Source organism: Equus asinus, chromosome 11, assembly GCF_041296235.1.
Source record: "Equus asinus isolate D_3611 breed Donkey chromosome 11, EquAss-T2T_v2, whole genome shotgun sequence".
NCBI classification, from domain to species: domain Eukaryota; kingdom Metazoa; phylum Chordata; class Mammalia; order Perissodactyla; family Equidae; genus Equus; species Equus asinus.
In genome coordinates, this window is record NC_091800.1 from 12,777,445 (window position 1) to 12,793,771 (window position 16,327).

Consider the following 16,327-nt stretch of genomic DNA (forward strand, 5'->3'; position numbering starts at 1 on the left):
GCACCACAACATATGAGGACGTATGCATGACAACATGGATGTGACCTCAAGAGGTCATGGTTTAACGTCCGGTAAGCAAGGAGCACTTGGTCCTGTTGACTTCCTGTGGAGACAGAAATGAGTCAGGGCTTGGAGCAGGCACAAGGGAGTGCGGACCATGAGAGGCGGTTTCTACTTCTTCATTTGCCATGACTTTCCTCTTCCGTTTACCACACAAGGGGGCTGGCCCTCACCAGGGCCGCCACCCTTCCTGGCTGGGCAGGGAGCCCTTGACAGTCCCATGGGGACAAGAGGGACTCTCTGCACGAGGTTTCTGCACATCACTCCACTTTGCTGTGTTCCAACTTGATTTTATCAGGTGTTTTGAATAAAATCACACCCTCCCTCTTCCATTATGGTGGACACTTAAAATTACATTTACACAAACTTCTATTAAAATCCAAGCCTAAGTATTGGGCCAAATTCCACTAAAAAAGAGGATATTAAGTAAATTAGTTGAGCTGATCAAAAACACCTTCATCAAAATAGAACATTGGTGCCAACAATACTGAGTCGAATGATTGATTTTTTTTTTTTTTATAGCACATGGTACAGCAGCAGGGAAGAAGAGTGACTTTCCTTCCCTTCCTCTGTACCCCGCCTTCACTTTTGGGGGTAAGAAGGGGAACTACTGACCTATTGCTGGGGATCCAGGACAGGGAGGTGACAGAGTAAGGTGGGACAGCATGAAGGTAGAGGATGGGGCCTAGGAAAGGGAGAGGAAGGGAAAGGAGTGGAGACTAGCGGCCGCAGGGAGCAGAGGTCAGACGCCTGGCAGAAGGGCGCTGTCCTCATGAAGGAGTGGCTATCCCTACCCTCACCCGGTGGCGGGGCCCGGCCCCAGCCGCGAGCCGCGAGCCGCGAGCCACGAGCCGGGCGGGCGCCGGCCGAGCGCACAGGGCCGCTCCCGCTTTCGGCCGCCAGAGGGCGCGGCGCGGGCCGGCGCGGCGGAGCGCGGGAGGGAGGAGGGGAGCCGGCGGAGGAGGGTCAGCCGCGGCGGCAGGGGCGGCAGCGGCGCAGCTCCGCTCCCGCGCGTCCCCCGTCCCCGCGCCCAGGCAGGGCGCGCCGTCCCTGTCGCCGGGATGCGGCTGCCTGCCTGTCGCGGCCGCCGCCTCGCGCTCTCGGCACTGCTCTCGCTCCTCACCTGCTCCCTGGGTAAGTAGCGGGCGGCCCGGGCGCGCACGGGAGAGGCGTGGGCTTCCCGGGTGCAGCCTCCCGCGCCCCGCGCCCCAGCCCGGAGGGAAGCGCCGGGCCGCCCTGCCCTGCCCCGCGGGCGTCCGCGTCCCGCCGTCCCGTCCCCGCCGTGCCGGCAGCAGCGCCCTCTTGCGGCGCCCCGGGGGCACCCGGCTCCTCGGGACCCCGGGGCGCGGAGCCCGGCCCCCTTCGGCGCGCGAGTCCCCGTCGTCGCCCGGGCCGCCTGGCGCCTGCCCGCCCCCTTGCGCCGGGAGCGGCCGGCCGGGCGGCGGGGCGCGGCGCCCACCCCCACAGGAAGCGCCGAGGAAGCGGCAACTGCGAGAAACTTTGAGAGCAGGCGAGCGGCCGCGGCCCGCCCCCCGCCTTCCGCCCGCGCCCGCACCCTCGGGGCTGCCCGCGGGCTCCGAGTCCGCGCCGGGCCGGGGCGGCGATGCCCCCGGGCGGCGGCCCCTCTGCGGAGTCCGGGAGCCGGGGGAGGAGCGGCGCGCCCGGCCCGCCTCGGCGTGGGCGTCGGCGGAGGCCTTCCCGAGCCCCGGGGCTGCGGGGGAATTCGAGAGGACTTCGGGGGCGAGGCTCGTCGGGTCTGCGGCTGCCGGAATACCCCGCCGCTGCTTTCCTCCGCTCTCCTCGCAAGAGCGTCTTCTCCCGTTTATCATAAAAGGATGTGATAAAAGTTTGAAAAAAATCATTATAATTGACTTTCATGATGAGGTTTAAGTTTGAAAGCTGGAGGGAAAAATTATTCCCTTTTCCGTGTTTTCAGGGTTATTGTCTTCTGACCCAGACTTTTGTGTTTCCAGCCTAAGAGGCAGTAATTTCAGATTTTTAGAAATGGCAGAAGGGGGCCACTTACGAAAAGACATAGTGTTATTGTACATTGCTGTTTTGGTAGCCCACCGGGACCGTTACAGACCATGTTTCTTTAGATTTAAACTCTCCTAATAAGGACCTTATTTGTGTACCCCTGGCATTTCTATAGGTGCTCAGTAAGTGGGAAAATCGAGCGAGATTAATTGGCAATTAATTGTTCATTCGCGTGATTAAGCAAGCAACAATGTAATTAAAAATGTTGGAGCACCTTGGGCAGAGAAGGCTGCGTTTGACGGTGGGGCGCTGCTGAACTTGGCGAGATCTGCTTTAGTGCAAGAAAGAATGCATTACTGGGAGCGGCCCTGGGAGAAGGGGAGGCTGGCGGGGTGGGAAACTGGCTAGGTGACTCCTCCTGCATCAGTTGGCTTGCTGTCTGGAAGTTTTGCACCTCACCGAATGGGGTGGGTGGTAGCTGGCGCTGGCATTCTATTTATAGCACTGCACTTTATAATGAGGTACTGGGGGTATAATATTTGTGTGTAATGTATTCAGTAGATGGGCTGAAATGCACATTTGTATTGCTATGTGTATCTATTTTTTACTGCACTTAGGGGAATATTTGCACTGTTCAAACTTGATAATACATTAAAGGACCTTCAGGATGAACTAAAATGTCAACACATTTTTAGAGATGTCTATTAGCATTGTGAAGTTGTCAGATAAGCACAGTAAATGAGACATAGAACCTGTTAAAAGTCCCTATGAGACATTATGGCTTTGTGAACAGCTTTCATGGATTGGTGCAGACAGGAAGCTGTTTTCTTCAAGGTCTGAAGTAAATCGTGAGTTCATTTTATTGAGCTCTGCTTTGATGTTGGGAGGGGGTCACTAAGATGTACAAAGATGTGATACCCACTCTATATATGTTGAAATCAAGATTCCTGGAATCTTGCTGAAACAGAGAATATAATAGGAGTTCGGAGGCATGTGAACTATCCTGATAGTTTAAAAATACCTTAAATTTACCCCTTAGAAGGTTGGCCTGACTGTATGTAGTTTAGTTTTGCCACAAACTGTAGCATATTCATTTTAGTTTTTGAGAAAAGTCAATTTCTCAAAAGAAAATTTATTTTAAACCCTTATGCTTGTACAGACAAATTCATTGTAATTCCAATTTTAAAGTCCGGTGCCAGTTCTAGAATCAGAAGATTTATTCATACCTCTAGGTCAGCCACTGTGTGGCTTCTCATGGCTTTCAGCCTCAGTTTTCTCATATCAAATGGGAGGCACAAACTAGATAAAATACTAGAACTTTGCCATCTATCACAGTTTTAGCACATCCTGATTCTGTTGTAGCAGAGACTGCTGTCTGCCTACTCACTTACCCTCAGTTCCTTCTTTTCCTGACTAAAACTCTCATAGATAATCAAGACTGTTATAGACTGAATTGTGTCCCCCAGATTCGTATGTTGAAGCCTTAATCCCATGTGACTCTGTTTGGGGCCAGGACCCTTAAGGCAGTAATTAAGGTTAAATGAGTTCGTAAGAGTGGGGCCCTAACGCAGTGGGACTGATGGTGTCCTTATAAAAGAGGAAGAGACGCCATGGATGCACGCAAACTGAGAAAGGGCCATGTGAGGACATAGTGAGAAGGCAGCCATCTACAAGCCAGGGAGAGAAGTCTCAGCAGAAACCAACCCTGCTGACACCTTGATCTTGGACTTCCAGCCTCCAGGACTGTGAGAAATAAACTTCTCTTGTTTAAGCCACCCTGTTGAATGGTTTCTCTTGTGGCAGCCCTAGCCAACTAGAAATACAGGGGGTAAGGGGAAGGGTGGAGGAATGGTGATGGAGGTGGAAGTGTGTCCAGTGAGAATACAGTTCTCAGTGGCCCTTGCGAATAGGTAGCCAGTGAGCTATCTATAGAGATTTTTGGGTGGGTCTCTTGGTAAAGCTTATTAAAGGTGGCTCACCGAGCTGGGATGCAGGCCTTTTTTTTTTTTTTTTTGCCACTGTCTCATCCTTCTTCGTAATGCTATTATGTGAATCTGATGGTAGGAGCCGTAGTGGCCATCTTGTGACCATGAGATGACCTTGAAGATGCAAGCCAGTAGTAAGGATGGTAGAGCAGAAAGGATAGCACCACCTGGGTGCTAGATGGATGTGGAGCACGATGTTAGCCCTGGATCGCCTATTTCCAGACTTGTACCGCACGAGATACAAAATGCTATTTGAACCAATGGTAAAATAATAGATATTAACTTTTATCTTTCTTATTCCTGTTTCCACTCTGCATGAGTCAAGATTGTATTTCTCAGCACCTGCCAAAATTAGGGATGATTTTTCCTTCTGAGGCAGGTCTTGCTCACATTCTCTTCATTGAAGTGAGTCAGACATTTTAGGACACCAAGAGTCAGGCCTGACTCCAAGTTTTTTTTTTTTTTTTTGCCTTTTTAACCCTCCTTTTATTGTTTAAGCAGTACTCAGATATTACGGGCACAGATTTTACCGTCTGTGTGGATTCTTTGTCGTCCAGGTAGTCTGGGACTCCCAAGTTGGCATGGCCTCCTTGGTCATGGACTTGACCCAGGGGAGTTTGCCTGTAGCCAGTGGTCAAACTCCCTGGGGGGAAGAGCATCTGTTTCAAATGGGTGGGGGTGGGGAGGAGAAGCCCTGACCCTTTCGTTAACTTCCCCTGGGGCAGACATTGTGGGCCCTGTACTTGAGTCAGTCCTAATAATTGGCCTCCTTTAGGGCACTGAGGGCCAGAGTTTTATCTTTTCATTAGAAACATTATAAAGAAGCATGATTTCTAGGCACAAAGGGATTGCTTATGGGAAGTTTGCCAATTTTAGATGTTTCACTTCCTTGTAGCATTCTGTGTGATCCATCTTTGGCGTTGCACAGATTCTTGCTTAAGAACAATATGCAAGAGTGTTAATTCCATCTTTCCCAATATAAGGGAAAAACTATAGTGTTAGGGGTTCATGAGACCTATTATTGATTGAAAGTCTCCCTTAATACCATGTTTCAAAGCTCTAGTCACTAAGCTACCCCCAGAGAAACTCGATTCAGTGGAGGTGCTGATGTGAACTAGTAGGAAATGTTAATTTAAAGATAGTGTTAAAAGGGAAAACTGTACTCAAAGTTTCTTTCATTTATTCAAAAAGTGTTGAATATCTACTCTGTGTCAAGCACTGGGGATATTGCAGGAAGAGGACAGATCTGGTCCATCCCTACCCTCATGTGGCTTGCAGTCTCGAAGGGAAGGTGACATTAAACATGCATTACACCAGAAACTAACTACACCATGCTCAGCGCTGTGAGAACGCGGTGTGGGGAGAGACACGGCTTTAGCCTGGAGTCCTGAGCAGTGGTTCTCAACCCCACCCCGCCCCTCGGGAATGTTTGTTGATGTCTGGAGACGTTTTGGTTGTCACTGGGGTGGTTTGGCGGGGAGTGCTGCTGGCATCTAGAGCTAGGGGTGTGGCTGAACATCCTACATGCATAGGACAACTCCCCCCCCAACCCAATCAATTATCTGGTCACCCCAATCAGTTATCTGGTGGGGGGCACATGGGGGACGGAGGACCTGGGGCCTTGGTGCTGGAGGAAGGGAATGGAGAAAGGACCAGAGTGGAGAGATTGACAGGGACCGAAGTTTGTCCTTAGAGCAGTAGGAAGCTGTTGAAGGCTGTAATAGGAGAATGATGTGATGTGACTTCCGTTGTAAGAAGCTCACTCTGGTTGTCGGGTAGAACAGGGATTGCTGGTGGCCGTTGTGGACATAGGAGACCGGAGAGGAGGCTGCTCGAGTCAGCCCCGTGAGAGATGGTTGAGAAGCTCTAAGACGCAGGATTGATTGGTGCGGTGGGCTGAGAGAAGGCGGGGTCGGGTGAGTCACTGTGGGCAGCCCGTGGTGCTGTTGACTGATACGGGCACTAGTGGAGAAGGACTAGCTTGAAACAAAACCTTTTTATTGCAGTTAAATATATACAACATAGAATTTATCATTTTAACCATTTTTAAGTGTACAAATCTGTAGCATTAAGTACCGAGACGGTTTTCTAAAATTTACTGTTAATTTTAGGAGGAGGTGAGGATGATGGGTTCACTTGGGACGAGCTGAGTTTGGGGTGCACGTGATGCTCTGGGACCATGTCAGAGGGGCAGTTAGATCTGTGGGTCAGGAGCTCAGAGGGGAAATCTCTCAGAAGAGAGAGATTTGGGGACAACTTGAGCAGATTTTTTTTTTTTAAAGAGAGCTTTGATTGACATAATAAATTCGTTTAAGCTTTTGCTCAAAATGTATGTGTACCAAAGATTTGGTAGAAGTTGGGGAAGAAAACAGTCTATTTGTATGGTATAAAGCTGCAGATTTAGACTTAAAAAAATGAGTAAAAATATCGTCAAATAAGATTTGAATGTATCTCAAGCATAGCAATGCCGTTTTCTCCTAGGGATAGAACTTATTTTTACTCCTAAAAGAGTATTTTATGATCTGCAAAGGTGATGTGTTTTAGTTTACATCCTTGCTTCCCGTAAGAAGCCCAAGGCTCTTGACACATCTCGTTGAATTTATCCTTCTCCACGTCCTTGAAGGTGCATATGCAGGAGCTTGTTCCTTGTTTATGGGATGAATGAAGTAAAGAAGGTAAATGGCCAAGGCCTGTACTGAAAATAGCTCCGTTCAGTTCCCTGGAGGGCCTGTCTAGCTGTCCATCGCAGTGTGTGTGGACTTGAGTGCACAGGAGAATCACCTTAGTGTCTTAAAGAGGCCCCTTTGTTAAAATGCAGATTCCTGGGTTCCAGCTTCAGATTTTTCTGATTCAAAAAGATGTGAGATGAGGCCTGTGGATTTGCATTTTCAACCAAGCCCAAGCTGTGTGTGCAGGATGGTGTGGGAACCCTGCCTGGGCCATCCTTGGCTCAGGTGTGAACTGGAACTCTCCCTGGATGCCTGTCATGCACATCTATAGAACGAGAAGATGATTGCTGGTTCCTTTGTCTTTAAAATGAGGTAAGGAGCTGTTTTGCAGAGAGCAGCATATGGAATTGAGGCTAATACTTAGCACAGGTGTTTGGTCTTCTTGGGAAAGTAACCAGAAACCCCAGAATTCAGGCGAAGAAGTCTTTCTCTGGTTCCAGCATTGTTTGGGAGATTTTCAAATGCTGTTGGAGGGTCTGTAGTGTATGTATCGTGAGTCTCAAAAACTAGAGCAGTGGGTTGTGAGAACAGAGGTTTTTGGACAATAGACAAGTAAGTTCCTAGAGGTGTTAGAACGTCTCAGGCTGTGGATGTCATGGAATAACAGTGGTACTGACATGGGTGCTTTTAAAACCCACTCTTTGTATTAAAAAAATAAGATACCCAAAAGTTAAGCATAAATGGTATTTAAAAAAATTAGCCTGACATGTAACTGTTCAGCAGTTCTCTTGCAACATAAAGGAATTGTAAGAGGTGCTGATTTGCTTGTGTTTGAGTGTCTGCTCTCTTGGACCTCTTCAGTGTGTGCTGGAATAGGTGTGTGACCCTTACCTGTGACTCAGCCTATGTAACGTGCTTGTGAGGATGGTGTTTTGAATCTCTCCCCAACACTCTGACTTGAAATTTTCTTGTTTTTGTGTCCTGAGTGGCATATGGGTTTTCATATCATTTGTTTCAGTGAGATGTGAATCAAAGAAGCAAATAATCTTTTTCTCTCAAAAATACATGGTTATTTCCTGTTTCTCCCCCCCGCCCCCCCCCCCCCCCATTTACTGTCCTTCCTGTTAAGTATGTTTACCCTCTGGCATATAGAATATATTGGTCCTGGCAAACTTTGTTGTCAAGTGAAGAAAAATCTGTATTCCATACTCCCTTTTCCCATTGATTCCTATGATAAAACAGGAGATGTGTTTTAGACGAGCAAGATCAAGTTTGAGTAGTTAGTGGGCTCAAAAGAGAACGAATGTCACGTCCCTGTGCTCACTGCCCTAGTTGGGTGGGACGTCAGGTCCCCTTTCATTACTTCTCTCAACTGGCTGAATCACTTTGTAAATGTCGTAGAACGCATGGAACGGGGCAAAGGGGTTCCCTGGCCCTAAATGTTATCCATTTAGGACAACATTCGTTCATTTTCAGGAAACCACACCAGCCATCTGTCAGTTGTCACACTGTGGCAACTGTGTGTTGCTGTGATGCTGAAAGCTGTGCCATCAGGATTTCAAATACTGGCAGAGTGACCCATGGTGGACAGGTTTCAGCAGAGCTTCCAGACTAAGACAGACTAGCGAAAAGGACCTGGCCACCCACTTCCGAAAAAACTGGCCATGAAAACCCTGTGAAGAACAGTGGAGCACTGATGTAGCGCCGGAAGGTGAAAGGATGGTGCAAAAAGACCAGGCAGGGTTCCCCTCTGCTGTCCACAGTGGGCGCTAGGAGTCAGAATCAACTTGATGGCACTAACAGCAGCCCGCCCAACATGCCACCTCTAGAAACCTGTCTAAGGCACACATTTCAGCATGGCACTCGCCTTCTTAAAAGCCTCAGAAAGTTTTTCATGGCACCAGAATAAAACCAGACTCCCTAAGAGGAACCTCTTTCATGATATGGCCCCTGCCATCTCCAGCGCCAGTCACATCCCCCACCCCCCCAACCCCCCACCTGGCTCCAGGTGTCCAGCTCTGGGCACACTGGACTGTTTACTGTGCTTTGTGGGCAGAAGCCTGTTTCCGGGTCTCCTGGCCTTACTTCTCCAAGCACTGTGTTGAGCTTGCTCCAGGCAGCACTCCCCTCTCTCCCGTCCCCCTCTGCCCTGCCTGGGTGAGGTGCCCTCTCTGCCCTTAAGGTGCTCCCTTAGCGACTGACTGGCCTTAGGAGGAGTGCCGGCAGGGCACGCCTCTTGACGCTTTGTGGCTGACTGAGGGACTTGTCTCTCACATGAGACCCTAAGCTCCTTGCAGAGCTGCTTGTTCATCTTCTTCCCAGGTCCCAGCATAATGTGTGGCACATAATATACATGCAGCCACTTTTTGATTTTCTGCTGAGCAAATGAAGATATAAATTAATAGTGATAATCATAAAAGTTGCTAACACCCAAAGTAACAATAGCTGCTAACATCCAAACCACTTAGCGTGTGCCAGGTGGTGTTCTAGGCACATTACCCATGCTTGACTGTTTGATCCTCAGCCACTGCCTGGGCTGTTTCTGTCCTCAGCCTATGTGGAGTGGCGGTGCTGTTTGGGTGGTGGTGCCCACAGTGGATGGAGCTGCTACCCAGCATGTCCACAACGTGGGGACAATGGGTTTGTCTGAGGAGGAGGGAGCAAAGGCAGGTTCTGTCCCCTGTCGCTCGGCTGGGTGCATTTGTTTCCGTTCCTTCTGCTGCCGTGGATTATCTTCAAAGCAGGTTATTGGAACCAAGTAAATTGGCTGTCGGCTGTGCATCCTGGAGCTTAAGGCCCCCTTTGGAGGACCTGGAATTAAACCTGGGAAGCTCCTGGGAGCAGAGCCACTTGGGGCGGAGCTGTACTGGGTGAACCACTTTGTAAGTAGGTCACAGGAAGAAAGTGAAACCCCAAAGGCTCCCTCCCACAGTGTGTCAGAAGGAAAGGTGGTGCAGTGCCCCGTGAGCCCCTGAGCCACGCGGGGCGGGGTGAGGGGGCACCAGCTGCAAGCTTCCAGAGGGTGTGCTGTGAGCTTTGTCCTGGATGGCAGAGCCAGGGCCTCATGGTTTTATTCCCTCCCTCCTGGCTGGTATGCAGGGCAGACGATCACCCAGACCCTGCCCAGACTGGCATAATCATTTCACTACAGCAACTGTCTGCTTAGTGTTAATGTGGACTGAACCCCTGCTAAGCACTTTTTGTATGATCTCACTTAATCCTGCAGCACCCCTCTGAGGTGGGGTTATTTAGCATCTTAGTGGTTTTTGGGTTTTTTTTGGTATTTAATTTGGTTTCTATGATAGGTGTTACTGGAGAGTTGGGGAGGACAAAAAACAGGAGTTACTGGTTGAGGTATAGTCGTCTTTCCTGCATTGGTGTGGGGTCCCTCGCCCCCGCCCAGGAACAAGAAAGGATGGTTGATTAGTGTTGCTTAAATGCATTGCAATTAATTCCTCTCCAGTTTCCTTGCACTCTAGGGCTTGGGCTCGCCTATAAATCTTAGTCCCAGGTTGGTGGTAAAATCTTGATTTATCTCTCAGGATAGGTGTGCTAACACATTAGTTGGTTTGAATTATTTAAAGTTATCATGAAAAAGGTCTTATTTCTATTGCCTGCCCTGATTTGCACTTTAAATATAGTTCCCTGTAGCAATTCACAGGAGTTCATGTTGAAAATAGAAAAGGGAAAATTACTTTTAAACAGCAGTTTGACATATAAGAGCATGATTTACCTTGGAATATTTCTCCAACTGCACATTAAGGCTAAGCTTTCAAGAATATTTTTTTCCGCACTGAATCTGGAAATTAGTATGAAGCGAAACAGCAAACACTGAGCCCCGGGTGGCGGCTCCCTTTGGTGGGGTGGGGCTGCTTCCCCTGCCCCAGCCCAGGCAGGTGGGTAAACTTCTACCGCGTGCTCTTGTGAGTGTTATGGAAAGTGACAAAGGTGACAGGTAATTTCTTACCTCCCTTGCTAATTTTTCTCACTTTCCTTTCTATTTGCACCATTTCTCCTTCATTTCCTTGAACTGTAAAACCTGGGATTTCATTGGTAGGGGTTCTGTAAATGATTCATTATTTTAAGATTGAATTTGTTAGTGGTATAGTATATTCTCTGCCTTCGAAATGCATCGGGTTCCTTTGTGATTTCTTTTATTTAGATTATGGAAATATAAAGATGAAACCAACTAGTATATATTTTTTAATATTCATCTTATGGGGATTATCTTGCCATGTGATTTTGCTCTTATGCCTGAAAGTAACTGATGCATTTTTTATGTTATTGCTTTAAATATTATATAATTTATTTCTATCATGGGAAAAAGGAGTTCTTCATTTCCCAGCAGAACGATGGAGAAATGACAACTTTTTTTCTTTTAAAGGATATTTTAACACTAGGCCTGTGTGTTTTTGGAGGGAGCTAACATCTAGTTTGCCCTTACCTTCGTGAAGCCTTGTTTGAATAAAGGTGTCTTGACTATGACCAGCAGGGTTTGTGGAATTCACTTGATTTATTGGGAACATCTTCCTTCTAGGTAATTCCTGCTTTAAACAGTAACACTGTCAAATAATATTAGCTGCTTATTTATGAAAGGTGATACATTAGTAATTTTCAGAACTGATACCAAATAAACACACTTTTTCTTCAGTGTAGAATCTAAATTCTGAAGGGCCAGGGGGCTTTTGTGCTGACATTCTCTTCTTTTTCACACAGCCATCTGGTCTTGCAAAAAAGTGAGCTAAGACTAAACTCTGGGTATTAGATGATGAGTCACTGAAGGTAGGAAATTGAGGTTCTTTTTCTTGATAGAAGAGGAAGTTCTAACCCAGAGAGCTTTGCTTGTCTATGTTTAGAATTAGGAATTGATGGAGTTGGCGGAGATGAATTTTGGAATCAAAATTGTGTTAGATTGACCACAGTTTTTATATCTCGCAAATTGTCAGCATGTTCTATTTTCTGGAATTCTATGATGTTAACGTGTTTTGACTTCCCTGTGTGATGTTTATTAATAATTCTATTTTTGATATCTTCTTGAGGGATTTAAGTGTGCATACTAGCCTGGAGGTAAATAAAGTAAAACAAAACGGAAAAGTTAAGTACAGTCACGTGTTGCTTAACAATGCAGATACGTTCTGAGAAATGTGCCCTTAGGGTATTTCACTGTTCTGATGTGCGAACGTCATAGAGTGTACTTACACGAACCTAGATGGTACAGCCCACCCCACACCTAGGCTCTATGGGACTAATCCATGGGACTGCTGTCATATATGCATCTGTCCTTGACCAAAATGTCGTTGTGCGGCGCAGGAATGCACCCAGAAGCAGAATTTAAATGGTGTTTGTGTTTAGATCTTTTCTTTCTTCTTAGAACTTAATGAATGATTTGGACATTGCATTTGCTTTGTTATGTGTGTGTGTGTGTGTGTAAAAAAGTGAGAAAGTAGATCAGATCTTAGTGAAAATAAACTTGCAGCGGGGGGTGGAGGGGGCACTAAATGCCTGTATTCTACTGGATTGATGCTGCCTAGAGTAAGGAGTAGACAGCCGTTAAGGATGTGATCCCAGAGGCATTGTGAGGACTTATGTTCGTTCATTCATTGATTCATTTATTTGGTAAATATTTGTTGATGTTCTTCTGTGTGCTCGCTGTGTTCTAGGTTCAGGGGTAAACTGTAAATAAAACGACATTCCTGCCTTCATGGGGCTTATGGTAAACTAATGTATAAGACAAGCAATGAACAAATACTTATATATTATGTCAGCGGTGGTAAGTGCTCTGGAGGAAAATAAAGCAGAGTTGGGGGTGGGGAGGGCGTGCAGAGGGGATTTACTATTTATGCGAGGTGGTCTCAGGGAGGCCTCATGGAAGACCTCTCGTTATCTGAATTCCACATAGGGAGGTTCATTTGGCTTGCATTTCATTTTCACCCTGCTTTCTGAAATGTCATTCTGAAATGGAAATGATTAAACCGTGTTAGTCTTTTGCTGCTTAGTGTGAATAGATTATTTCCTCTGAGCAAATGCTAATGGAGAGAGAATTTGAGGCAATGGATGTCTTGGCATCAGAGGCATCCGAATGGCTGTCCCCTGCTTCTGAGTAGGGTCTCCTCTGTTACCCAGGGGGCCCTCCCCCCAATGCCCTTTGTGCTATGTCACTGCTCCATGGGATGGCCTGTGCAACCCTTTCAGTACATTGTTGCCCTGTGGCATTTCCCATTTTCTCCTGGGAATGCTAATTAGAGAAAGCAAACTGTGAAATGCTTTGCTTTTAGTCTTCAGGAGAATTGCACTGTAAAATTAAGTATTATTTTTTGTCTGGTTAACCTTCCTGACTGGTTTATCATTTTGCTTTGTATTTCCAAAGGGTTACTGTCATGTTGTTGTTATTGTTATTATTATTATTAATGTAGAAGCTTGATGTGTCTCTAAGGGATATCTTTGTCTGTTTATGGGCTCCCACTCAAAACATTAAATCATTCTGGATGGGGAATGATTTTAATTCCTCTCCCTCTGCTGGCTCCCTGGCTTTCGCAGGATTCTGTTAACTCTCCCTTGTGTGCCGGTAGCCATATCTGCATCCCGTTTCCAACCTCGCAACTCCTGAGACCGAAGCTTGCTCCAGATTTAGCTCTGTTGCCCTCCAGGCTCTGGCAGTGATTGCGAGAGTGGGAATTTGTACTTCTCCCCTCTGGATTCTCAGGAATTCCCCTTTGCTGGAGAAGGCGCCCGAATTGAGGTTTCTAAGAAGTTGTATTCTGTGTGCATCTGTTTTGTGGTTTATATCTATAGACACGAACGATACACACAGATTCTGATTTCTTTGATGTAGATTCTCATTTCTTTAGCTTGGTAGCCTAAGCATGTCGGTTTAGCGCTGATGAATAATTTTAGGTCCGGAGATGAAGGCGGCCAGCAGTACTAGTTTGCAGCAATGTAGCTGTTTTGAAAAATGAGGAAAATATGTCTTGTTGAAGTATCAAGCAACAGTATTTAAACAAAACTGTTGAATGTGAGAATGAATCTTAATTGCTAATTTTAATGTAAAAATGTTTCCTTTTTTTCCAGCCTTTGCTTTGGCTCCTGAAGATATAAAGAAAGAGATCAAGCAGTCTAAGGTACTAATTCTAATGATCAAGTCTATTCTTCCTGTCTCAGATTCGTTTTTATTTTCTTTAATGGGGGCTGTAATATTTCATCTTTCACTAGTTGTCAAATTTCTTTTTTTTTTTAATGAATTAGTGAAATGTTGGTCAACATAGATTTTGCATCCCTGGCACAACCTACGGATAGGCTTGCTTTAGAAAATAGCCTTTAGTACTGAAAGCACATCTACTAGGTTTCACATTTCATTTTAAGAGAAAAGGTGTTTAGTACAGAGTTAGACATTTTCAAAGTCTTGCTTGGAGACAGTGATTTTCTCCACTCCTGACACATCTTGGCCTTGGGCTCAGTTTTCTCAGCCTGTGAAAGAAGGGTTATGCTGTGTCTCCAGCGTTGCAAGAGCCTGGATATCCCTCCATTTGAAGGTTGGCACCGTGTGAGAGGGCGTGTTAGGGACTGGCCAAGAGCCCCAAAGGTGACTGCCAGGCTCCTTGCATGGTCAGAATGAGAAACCGAGACCCGGGTTTCTCTCGATGGAGAGCGGACAGCACTTACTCAAACCTGAGAGCTGCCTCTTTTTTGTCATTGGTTGCATTAAAGAACCTCATCTAAATTTTACCTTTTGAGCTTTGCACTAGATCAGTTTAACATCTGAGAACAATATTTTAAAAATGTGAGATATTTTCGTCTTTAGTTAAGGCTTAGTTAACGCTACTTTTTACCCCACAATTAGCGTAAAAGCATTTTTTAATAGAATGGTTCTTTTACTGACAGAGTATTATCTGTTCTAACTATACTATGGGATTTCTACACAGGGGAAATGATCATAATAATTTCTTATGGTTTAAGATCCTTTATGGTTAATAAAGCATTTTCAGACATTCTATTTATTCTTCTCAGTGATCCTATTATTGCTAAGCAAATATTCCCATGGATAGCAGAGAAAGTTTACCCTCAGAGAAGTTAAGCGATTTGCTGAGGTCATGTGACTATTAAAAGGTGAAGTCAGAATCTAAATTTTCTGAATCCTTGAATTTTTCACCCTGTAATTTTGTATTACACAGCTGCGTGCATCATAATGTGTGTGCGTGTTTAGCAATAACAAGGCTTATTTATAATGAATTTAAAGTGCTACCTAAGGGTTATTAACAGGGAATTGAAATTTTGTGGAATGAATTTAGAAATTATAGCACATATTTTCAACTATGGGTTTTAACTAATCTTTTCAAGTGAGGAACTGTATGTATCACCTTTAAATACGTACATAAGTAGGAGTATAAATAGAGATAAGAGTCCTATATCTTAGTGTCATTTTTCATGCAAAGATATTAAAGCCTTTGAAAAATGTCATTAACTCAGTCTGTGCTTAGGCCAGAGGGCCAAAAAGCTCTTAATCCCACCAGGAGAAGCAGTGATAAAATACCTACTGTTGACCATACCTGCGACTGGGAGATAGAGAGGAATCCATTTGTCCAAGGTTACCCGAAGTCTGTAGATGAACCCGGAGGTAGGAGTTTGGGCTTTTAATGAAACCACATTAATTGAGGATTATCATTTTATCGCTCTCGGCAGAGTTGATCAGGATCTGCCCCATTCCTTGTCTACTGCTTAGAAGCAGCTGCCTCCCGCCCACCTCACCTCTCTGCTTGCCTTAGTCAGGGGCCCAGGCAGGGCTCTCTTTAGAAGATAGGCCAGCTCTGTTCAGGCCTGGGGTCCTTGCTCAAACAATGTTTGATTCACTGGTTGGCATCAGATTTGGCTTCACATTACAATCCTGAGCGCTGCCAGTGCCCGTTGTACTGCCTGTGGCCAGACCTCTGGGCCCAGGCTCCTCTCCTGGACTCCTGGTCCCTGCACTGTCCTGGATTCTGACCTGCCGCAGCTTTTGGGGGGGGCCTGTCACCCGGGCTCGTGCTCCAGCCGTGGATGTTGCCTCAGCCATGGCCGTGTGCCTGTCTTCACACAGCAGTTTTGCCCGGCCTTACATCTTGTGGGGGCTGTGGTACTATGTCCTGGACACTAGGGCCAAACTGCCGAGGTTCACATCCTTGCTCCACCACTGTCTGCTGTCGACTTACTGACCCTTGCTGTGCCCCAGCTTCCTCATCTGTAAGATGGGGTAATAGGACCTATTTCAGAAAGCTGTTTTGAAGAATAAATGTGTGTATGCTTGTCCCCACCACTTACAACAGTGCCAGGCCCTATTTAAATGTTTCCCTGGTATGGCAGCAGGGACTGTCTTATGCAGCCTTCGAGAGGAACCTAAACAAATCAAAGTACAAAGAGGAACCATAGCCCTTAACTGTTTTTCTTGGTTTTGGTGGCCGTTGAAGCAGACGGTGGTGATAACCAGAGTAGGAGCTAACAATTACGGAGCATTTCCTGTGGGCAGACACTATGCTCAGCATTATAGTATCTAATTAAACTCTCACAACAACGCTGTGCAGGAGGTCTTGTAATTATTATTCCTAATTTACAGATGAAAAACTGAGGCCTGAGCTGGTCAGTGGTGGGGGCAGAATTACAAGATGG

The 16,327-nt window shown here is 46.3% G+C and overlaps 1 protein-coding gene across 1 annotated transcript in view; it reads left to right on the forward strand.

Moving 5' to 3' along the window:
• Nucleotides 1–986: 986 nt before the first annotated feature.
• Nucleotides 987–16,327, forward strand: part of B3GLCT (beta 3-glucosyltransferase) — a 95,683-nt gene continuing 80,342 nt past the window's right edge. Inside the window, exons 1-2 of the mRNA XM_044777327.2 lie at nt 987–1,194; nt 13,760–13,809. Coding sequence (XP_044633262.2) covers nt 1,122–1,194; nt 13,760–13,809 — 123 coding nt within the window. The 5' untranslated portion in view covers nt 987–1,121. The remainder of the gene's footprint in view (nt 1,195–13,759; nt 13,810–16,327) is intronic.